This window comes from Gossypium hirsutum, chromosome A02, assembly GCF_007990345.1.
Source record: "Gossypium hirsutum isolate 1008001.06 chromosome A02, Gossypium_hirsutum_v2.1, whole genome shotgun sequence".
NCBI lineage: Eukaryota > Viridiplantae > Streptophyta > Magnoliopsida > Malvales > Malvaceae > Gossypium > Gossypium hirsutum.
The window spans coordinates 6,434,797-6,445,127 of NC_053425.1; the positions used below are offsets into that span (position 1 = coordinate 6,434,797).

A 10,331-nucleotide genomic window follows, 5' to 3' on the forward strand; every position below is an offset into this window, starting at 1 on the left:
ATCATTTGATTAAATTAATTTAACTACTACTTTTAATTAAACACATCGTTTTAATTGTATCGATTAAACTTATCTTCTTTAAAAAACAATTTTAATATTAAATTTGTTTAAATATAATAAATAATTAACAAAAAAACTGTGTTCTTACATTTTAATACAAAAATAAAAATTTTAAACATAAATTCAACTATACTTTTATCATTTCATACTACCAAGCTAGTTAAATCATGGATTTCCAATTCAATCCAATACACCAGTTCAATTTCAACAACACTGAAAAATGTTCAAACAGTAACTGGACATATAAGCAACTGATCTGCAATTACCAGATCATATTTGATGTTACATTTTCCGGTATAGCAAAAACAAGATTCAATGAGATTAAAGAACATAAGCATCCAGTTACACCTAAAGTAGTTAAAAGACATTAACCAAACTTGTCCTGTTTTAGAACCACTGTCCTGAAAAAGCATTATCATCATCATGTAAAGTACACATATAAAATGTAAGAAACAAAAACCGACGGCATTAAACTTAATAATCTTGCTACTCAAAATGCTAGAACGAAAAATAATGTGGTGGCAGTGCTGCAGGATCTAGCTCCAAACATCCTCTTAGGCTGCCCTTTCTCTCATGAGTTAGCTGGAAATACGGAATCTGATGAGAGAACCGAATCTGATCCACCCGAGGGATTTCGATTGTAACATTTGATCCTCCTTTTACTCGGGGCTTGAAAACAGAATTGAAGCCGTCGACGCGATCTAAAACTACAACCTTGATGAGGAAATAAGTTTCCTCCAAAACCTGCACTATGTCATATTCCCAGTTCTCCAAGTCCGAACATTTGATATTGGGCGTCCAGTTCCGGTACAATCCCCATACCTCACCTTTTCTAGGTATGATATTGTATTTGCCCTTCGTATCTGTAGGCTCGGCTTTTAACAAATGAGAAAAGGAATCGGTGGAGGTGTAGGTCTGGGAACCCCTTCTAATCCCGAATCTCCCGCAACAAGTTGGCATGTCTGAATCTTGCCACTGAGTCGTGGTTTCTAATGGGCAAGAAAAAAGCCATCTCACATGTACTTTGAAAACAGGGGAGGACTCGACTTTCTTGATCTCACCATAATACTTTGGCAAGCCATCCTCATCACCATACAGTGCCCAGATCTGACCAGCACGGAACTTTTCCTCGGTTTTGTCAGCATCAAAATCGTAGAATTCTGATTCTGGAATTTCAAAGGATTTTGGAGCCGAAGCTGAAGGATCAGGATCATTTGATCCTGCCATTGGATCCTCCATTTCTGAAACACTAGGATCTCTGCCATCACCTTCCTCCTTCAAGCCCTTGGGAACGAAAACTTCTTCAGGTAAAGAAGCTGGATCAAGTTCAAAAGAACCTTTTGGCACCCCCTTTCTCTCTTTACCGGTCAGCACAAAGGATGGAACCTTGTGAGAAAACCTAAGTAGTTCATTGGGCGGAATTAGAATTGTTTTAACTCCATCCTTACTCGTTGGACAGAAGACACTCACAAAGCCTTTGACCTTACTCAAGTAAGCAACATGTATACCTACACCTTCACCATTCTCTGATAAGATCTCAACAACTTCATATCCATGTTTCTCGGTCCTCGACTTCCAGTTGACATTCCAGTTCTTAAAAAGGGCCCAAACCTCTCCTTTTCTTGGATATATCTTATAGGTATCTCTATATGGTCCTTTTTCCCAACTTATCAAATGGGAAAACATAAGACGATCTTCAATGCTCTCAGGCTCCCCATGCTTGAACCTACCACAAGAAACAGGTAAACCGTCACTAGCCCATCGTACTGCATTCTCATCATCTGGATCTGGTTCTAGCCACGTGATCCTCACCTTGAACCCAGAGTAGAAGACTTTTCTGATCCGAGCATAGAATCTAGGCATGGCATCCTGTGTGTCGTACAATGCCCAAATCTGCCCTACTGCAAAACACCCTTCTTTCTTCTCTTTGTCAAAGTCATTAAACTCAGGATCAGGGTATACAAAAACCTCCGACTCTTTTGTTTCTTTGCAACTCGTATCCAACACAGGATCATCAATGGTGGGGTTTGAATTTCCCTTAACACCATCAGCAGAAGCTTCCCTAGTTTTCTTAAGATTATCTCCTTTCCCACTTTCCTTCTTACCATTGGATTGGCTTGCCTCAGAACGTTTACCCATTTTGTGGTCCTTCGCTTCATCTTCATTAGCTGTTTCTTCTGTTTCAGAGGGCAATTCCCTTCCCTTGGCCCTTTTAGGAGGATTTACCGTGTCCTCATCATCACTTAAATTTTCCTTGTAAGAAACATGTTGCTTACGCCTCTCAGATCTCCGCACATTCTGCTCTCCTTGAGAATCAAACTTCTTTTTAGATAAAACTTCACCATTTCCATCAATCACCTCATCCTCCTCAGACTCAACGCTGCTTTCACTGTCACAGCTTTCACTGGATTCAACAGTTTGCTTCCTTCCTCTTTTCCCGTTCACTTTTTCAGTTCTGGCATCTGAAGTACCAGCTGCCTTAGGAGTAAAGGATGTAAAAACACTCTCAGAATTAAACTTCCTCTGAGTTCCTGGATCAACTCTGGAAGCATTCTGATTATGCGCAACTCCTTGTCGAGGAAAATTTGACTGAGTCACGTTACTCGCCTGCGGGACTGCACCTGAATCATAGGCAACGAAGTTCTTGTGGCAAGCTTGACAACGAAGAGATCTGTGAAGTACTTCTGTATAGTACTGGTACCTAACTGTACAGTACGGACACTTGGTCCAGAAAGTGCGCTGGCCATTAGAGACCCCTGCTTGAGTTGGTTGTCGCTGCTGTTGAGAATTCATTCCAGAAAAGTTGGTATGGAAATTATTTTGAGCAGCCGGGTATGAGTGCCAACTTGGATTCTGCGGGGGACGACATGCTGCTGCTGGAGCCGGTCTATTAACAGTCACTCTGCGTTTCATGTCATGTGCAGATCTTTTTCCTTGATCCAAAAGAGTCCTTTGAGCATCCCCAATCAACTTAAAAGCAGCTTCAGCACCAGGAAACTTATTCTTATCCGGGTGAAGTTGCAGGGCAAATTTTCTATACTGCTTCTTGATTGTAGCCTCATCAGCTGTCGGCTCAACCTTAAGTATGGCATACCAGTCCTTCTCATTACCAAACAATGGTTTCTCAGCAGCACAGTGTACATCACACACCATTATCATTTGAGAAATATTCTCCAGCTCCTGGAAAAGTTGTTGCGCCTTGATTGCAACTTTAAGAGCCCCTGAAAAATCCTGATTCTGCATCTTCTTCTCCGCGATGCCTTTGGCCCTTAAGGCCTCTTCCTTGTTGCATTCCATCACCAATAAAATCCAGACTGGAGATGGTTGAATACGCTTCAGACACAAAAGTACTAACGTTTGCTTTGATAAGCTAGTTTAATTAAATTACAACAGAATCCAGTACTAGTCCTCCGAGATGGATGATCGCTCATCCATCAGACAAGAAACTCATCTCCCACCTCCTCATGGGCCCTGTAATAGTTTATTTACAACAATTAAGAACCCAATTTGACAAAGTCAGGAATCCCAAGAAATCAAAATCTTATATATCATAACCAATGACACATTTAACATAGAAAAATTTATTTGCGTGCATGAACTCAGTCGTGTAAAGTCTCTACGAAAAATTAAGCATCAACTAAAAGGGATAAAAAAAAACAATGTACTTGTAACACTCTTTGACATGAATTTAAAAGATAATACCACAGTATAAGTAATTAAATGTTCAACTTTTTCAATTCAAGGCTTCAAAGAAATAAGTCTTTATAATTGTCATTAACAAAAACCAACCAAACCAAATTTCATGCCGGAAATTATAACTAAATATCTCGAGAATATCATCACATTGAAACTAAAAAAAACCGAGACCACAGTCCATGGAACACACCAAAGAATAAGAATAATTCAATGACAAAACGAAAATTACAAAACCATGCATATCAATACGAGTTATAAAGTAATCATTTCCTTTGACATTGTTACCATGATGAGAGAAAACCAAATAAATTCCCTCTATCTTTCTCGCATTAAGACCTAAAACCCTAGTTGTTAAGAAATTTCAAACCCGTAAAACAATTAAACAGGAATGAAAACCTAAAACCCAAATTAAATCCTAAATTCTACCCCCACAAGAAAAGAACCAACGTTTATGAAAACAAAAATAAACCAAATCCATAAGACCCACTAACAAACATAAACGAGAAAGAACACGTATCAACATTTCGGTGACGCAAAACACAGAATAACGTAAGTCAAGTTTTTTTCAAAAAAACACAAACCCTAAAACTTGAAAAACCGATGAAGTGAAGAAGCAGGGAAAGGGAACTTGCCTGTTTTAAGAATTCCAAAAGGGAAGAGAGAAAAGTCTCAACAACAAAAAAAAAAAAAGGAAAAAAAATTAGGGCTTTGAGAGCGGGACAGGAACCGGGGGGGGGGGGAGGGGACTACGAATTTGGGGAAGAACACAAAGTATCTGAGTATGACTTAATTTCTCAATTGCCACTGGTTTTGTGTTCCAAATCTGGACATAATTGTGATTCTGGTCAACTTCAGGGGCATTTTTGGGATATTATTTACTAAAATGCCCTTGTATTTTCAAAAATTTTCATAATTAGGATTGTTCTTTGTATCGATCGGATTAAGAGAGAGCAATCGGTTAATTCGGTCGATTCAACTAAAAAAATCGAAAAGTTGATACTTAAATCAGTTAATTGGCCGAATTAGGTTTTAATAGACATAACTAAGTTAACTTGTCAATTTAAGTTTTAATCGACTTAATCAACGTTCAATTGCTTAACTTCATTGAATCATGAATAGAAAAAAAATTTTATTAGGGGCAAGGGTAGAGGTGGCAAAATGAGTTTGAGTCTTAGTACCTAAACCTAAATCTATTTAAACTCGATTTAATTAAAAAGTCGAAAATCTAAACTTAAAAAAACTTAAACTTGAGATTAATTTATGCCGAAATCCAATTTTAGTAATTAAAAAATAATCCAACTAAGATTATATATTTTTATAAAAAAATTAATTATTAATTTTATTCAAATATTTTTCTTGAAAATGAGATTAGCACACATCACACAAACAAAAAAGTTTGTGATATTAGTACTTGATTTTCAAGTTGTTTTCTTTAATTATTTGTTATTGCATTTGGCTTAATATAAATTTATACTGGATTATTTATTCTCTAATTTTGATGTTTTAGATTTCATAAATATTTATATATTATCAAGTAAAATATTAAAAAAAATTATACTTAAATAGATTTAAATCTAAAAAAATCTAAACTCGAAATAACCTAATCTAAAACTGTTCAATCACCACCTCTAAATAAGGGGAAAGTATCTGGTTGAATTTAGAAATACAATTCATTTACCACTATATCAATAATTAGTTGACAATATAACTAGAATTTGGTTTAGGTTTTGATTAAAATTTTACTATTAAGAATAAAAATAATATATATTAGAGGTACATTAAGTCGATAGGTTCAACAATGAAAATTTGTAATCAATAATCGACATGTATAGTCTATTTCAATCACTTGTCAAAATTAAATTAATCGTCATAATTGACATGTATAGTCTATTCCAATTCTAATTGATTTTAAAACTTGTAAAAGACATTGCTATGATTATTTTTTTATAATTTTCATTGAATAAAAATATTTTTTATTGTTAAATATTAATTATGACAGACTCAATGAAATTTGTAAAACTTGATAAGTATTGACAAAATCAATATTATTGTTAAAAAAATATTAATCACATATAAAACAATTAAATTTAAATAAGTTTTTTTGGTAGAAAATTCGAATAAAATTTATGAAAAATATAAAATAATCAAAATTAAAGTTTGTAAGCCTCAGTTATAGAGATATTTTAATATTAATATAGTGGAATCTAGTTCCAAGGCAAATCAAATTTCTCGAATCAAATAATATATTATTATTTATTATTATTGTTGTTATTATTACAAGAGTTCATCTCATTTCAACCTTGTAATATACCTTCTCCACACCTTTATAAATTGGTATAAGAAAATATTATTAAATTTGATTTTCAGACAAAAGTTGATTGATTTTCTTCTAATTGTTATTTGTAATATATTTAAAGCAGGTACATATATCAATTATCGGATATTTATTATTTTAATTCATTTTACTTTTGCGGACAGTGAATACGAATTTAGATATTATCCAAATTTGTTTTATTTTTATGGATAACAAATTTGAATATCAAAATCTATTTAGTTTACTTTTTAAAAAAATATTTCAAAAAATGTTTACTTTTATTTTTATGTGGATATGTATTAAATAAGTATCGGATTAATAATAAATTAAAAAATATACAAATAAAAAATAATGCCTCCGATACGGTCGGGTCTTAACTTACAAATAGACAAATAATTTGTCGTGGACAGTCCAAACTAGTGATTATTTATTTGTTTGTTTTTGGGTTTTTTTTTCTGAAGGTATTTGTTTTAATTTCTAAATTCATCATAATTTGAAGAAATTCAAATTGTATTTCTGTCACATCTTATACGTATCTTAAAATTTATATGTGAAAGGAGTAATTTAGAAAATAAGAGCAAACGAAGGGGTAATTTAGAATATAAAAGCAGGGGAAATAATTGAGGGTAATTTGGTAAAGACCTAATTAATTGAGGGCAATTGTGACAAAAGATAATCAATTGGGGGGTAAGTGGAGTAATTGTGACAATAGCAACCAAATTAAGGACAATTGTGGAAAAAGGAAAAGAAATATTGTGCTTATATATACATATATATTTTTCAGGTGGTGGTGATGGTTTTATGATTTGAGTCTAGTTTTATTAGGGTCGGAATGATATTTAAGTAAAGTTCTGTCAACAATAATGATTTCAGGATTTAAATCTCATCCAAATGCTTGGGGGAGGACGTCCAATTTTACCTCTTCCAACTACTTGTTGGTAAGTTTTTCAAAATCAAACCAATTATTGAACTGTTCAAGCTATTGATTTAGCGGTCCAACTAACTTGTCCAGTTCGGTAGTTTATTCGATTTGGTTAAATAAATTATTAAAAATATTTTAAAAAATAGATTCAACCAATTAAATGCTCGATTCAATGTTCGATTCATCTAATATTGGTGTCGATTTTTAAGTTAACCAATTTAATTCTTTTCTCTAAACTAAATTTTAGTCCAGTCAAGATAGTTCAATTCAGACAATAATACTTATCGGTTGATGGCTTGAGGTGTTTATCTATATTATTGTAAAGTGATTACTTGTGTTTGAGATTATAAGTGATATTTGATATTTACAATAAAGAAAAGCTTTGTTTGATTTGTAAAAAATAAAATAAAATATTAGCATGAAATTTGAAATATTTTGTTAATAATTTCATATTTTACAAAATATAAAACGATCCACATTTCATGTATTTTTGTCCTCTCTTTTTTTCACTTCTTATTCGTTGTGGATATCTATATTTATTTATAATTTTTTATTAAATTAGTTAGTTAATCAGACGTAAATTCACTTAAAAAACTAAGCAAAATTTATTTTTTAGAAAATAATAGAGATACTTTAGGGTGTTTTTCTAATATAAAATTGTTAAGAGCAACCTAAAAAAAATCTAGAAAATTGCATATTGAGACTTCAATTGACAAAAATGTGACATCAATAAAATTGACAAAAAAATATAATAATATCAACAAATGGATTTGATCTTCAAATATGAAAAATAGAGGGACTAAATTATTGAAAATAAAAGTACAGAATTTTGAAAAATACATAGACTTATGACATATTTTAACATTTATATTACAAAATATTTATTATTAATATATTTATTATTAAAATATTAATATTGAATAATTTCAATAATATGTGATGAAAATTTTAAAATTATTATTTTTAAATTTTACTATTAAAACAAAAATTGAAATATTAAATATTTTATTAAATTAATAAATTTTATTAATAATTTTATTACATGACTAAATATAAATAATTAAATATGTATCTTTAATAATATTGAAATATATTATATTATTTTATTTTATTTTTAAAAATAAAAATAAAATTTATTATCAATATAATAATATTAAGCTTAATTTAAGTTAATTTTGATATAAAAACAAATCTAATTATAGATGAGCTCTTTTCTGAAAAATGACTTACACTTTTCAAAAGAGTAAACTAATTTATAAGAAAAAAGACTTACTTTACGTTGAACTGTAAGTCATTTTTCGTTGACAAAGTTACTTTTTGTGAAACAAATATAAAAAAAATAAAAAATATTTTCTGTAAAACTTTTTATATGCAAACAAAATGACCCATACTTTTAGGTCTTATTACATCGATAATATCTTTTTGTACTTTTTACTAATACCATAGATTTGATATTTTATACAATAGATTTCCTAAGTAATAATCATTATTAAAAATTAAAATTGAATATTTAAGGTAATTTTAGTTTTTCTTGCGCCAATAATGTATTGTATCTATTGAAGCGAGTCTAGTAATTAATTTTCGTATTATATAGACTTATTAAGGAGTAGATATTGGCCACGAGTTTTAAAACTATTCTATACCTAAAATAATGATCGAACCCTCGACTACTGATTAAAATAAGAGAAATAATGTGTTTTTTATTAATATAAATACGTGAAGTTTCTAGTTATTCATTTGGGTTTGAAGTGTCTTAATTTTATGGTGCCAACAAATATATAACAATGCCAATAAATACAATTTGCTAATTAATTAAAATTAAAATATATTCAAACTTAAACTATAATAAATAATATTTTAACTTAAAATATTATGCGTGTGAACCGACACATATTATTTATGCATGATAATACTTGAACCTAAATGTTTAATATACCCTCAACCATTGTAAATACTACCGACATTGCATTAACAACTTTTTATTAATTTTACTTTATCATAAATTATTTTTTTTTCTTACGCGTGTTTCAATTTCTAGCCATTGTTTTATTTTTGTTTTAGGTTAATGCCATATGTATTTATACATTTCTAAATTTAAATTTTATATTAAACTAATATTAATATTCTTAAAATTATTTTATTAAATTTAAATTTATTATAATATTATTTTTAGTTACATTATTATTAAGTGAGTATTTTTTCATTCAATAAAAAACTTAATAATGTTAATAATTAGAATTGATTTTTAAATATAAAAAGTATAGGAATTAAATTATTGAAATAAAAATATAAAAATTAAATTTCATAATTAAATAGTACATATATTTATGGTATATTTTACCTTTATTTTGTAATCACTTGATACACTTACTTTTTACGCTAAAAAAATTAAATATATTTTTTTAAAATTTAATAACTATTGATAAAGTAATTTGATAAATTAAAATTTTAATACTTTGTGCACCAAGTTTAAATCTTTAGGGGAGTTTTTTTTTTAATTTATTATTTAAATTAATTAAATTACCTACTTCACTCTTTTAATAAAGTTTTGTTGTTTAGTAGTTTTCAACTTGAAAAATAAAATTTTGTTAATAATATGCACTCTAATATGTATCATCAATATGATTAAGTTTACTGTCACAAATTATACAATAGTCTAATTGTTTGAAGAACCTTATGTTCAATGCAGAATTTAATTCAAACGGATTATATTACTTCTATGAAGAGTTAATGTGCTGTGTTAATATAATCGTTTAAAGGTGATTTATTCTACTAAAAAAATTAAAAATATAAAAAAAAATTCGTCCATACATTAATTTAAAGAAACTTTAAGTTGAACTTAAATGTTTGGAGCTTAAATATTATGGTCTAAAGATTAAAATTTAGGATAAGACAACATTTAAAATTTAAATTTAATAAATTTTTAATTTGGTCTTTAAATTTTTTAATTCACATTAATTATTGAATTTGATAAAATTTTTCTATTTTAGTATTATGTAATGTAACATAATATCAGAATGCTACATCATCACATTGAATCAAAATAGAAAAAACAACTGTAAAAAATTATAAAGTTCCAAAACTAATGTCAACAAAAAAAATCAAAAACTAAATTAAATAATTGCAAGGTTTAGGGTAAATGTTGCTTTTATCCCTGAATTTAGTTTAAGACATACTTAGCACAACGCTTGTCACGTTTAAATCACGTGATTTCGATTGATCCGCCACGTAAGCCCGACATTTACATAACTTTTTTTCGTTCTTTTGATTTTCAATTTAAATTAATTTCCCGCTCATTTCCACAGTTCCCTTTTTTTGTTTCTCTCTCTTCATCTGACA

General features: G+C 29.5%; 1 protein-coding gene across 1 annotated transcript; it reads right to left on the reverse strand.

Moving 5' to 3' along the window:
- Nucleotides 1-281: 281 nt before the first annotated feature.
- Nucleotides 282-4,539, reverse strand: LOC107949167 (uncharacterized). The gene is made up of 2 exons (XM_041089637.1): nucleotides 4,389-4,539; nucleotides 282-3,531 (listed from the first exon to the last, which is right to left on the reverse strand). The coding sequence occupies exon 2, from the start codon at nucleotides 3,355-3,357 to the stop codon at nucleotides 559-561; it is 2,799 nt and encodes a 932-aa protein (XP_040945571.1). The 5' UTR covers nucleotides 3,358-3,531; nucleotides 4,389-4,539; the 3' UTR covers nucleotides 282-558.
- Nucleotides 4,540-10,331: the final 5,792 nt, after the last annotated feature.

What these genes read in the sequence shown, in the direction of transcription:
- LOC107949167 (XM_041089637.1), bottom strand. Translation starts at nt 3,357, where the DNA reads ATGGAATGCAACAAGGAAGAGGCCTTAAGGGCCAAAGGCATCGCGGAG.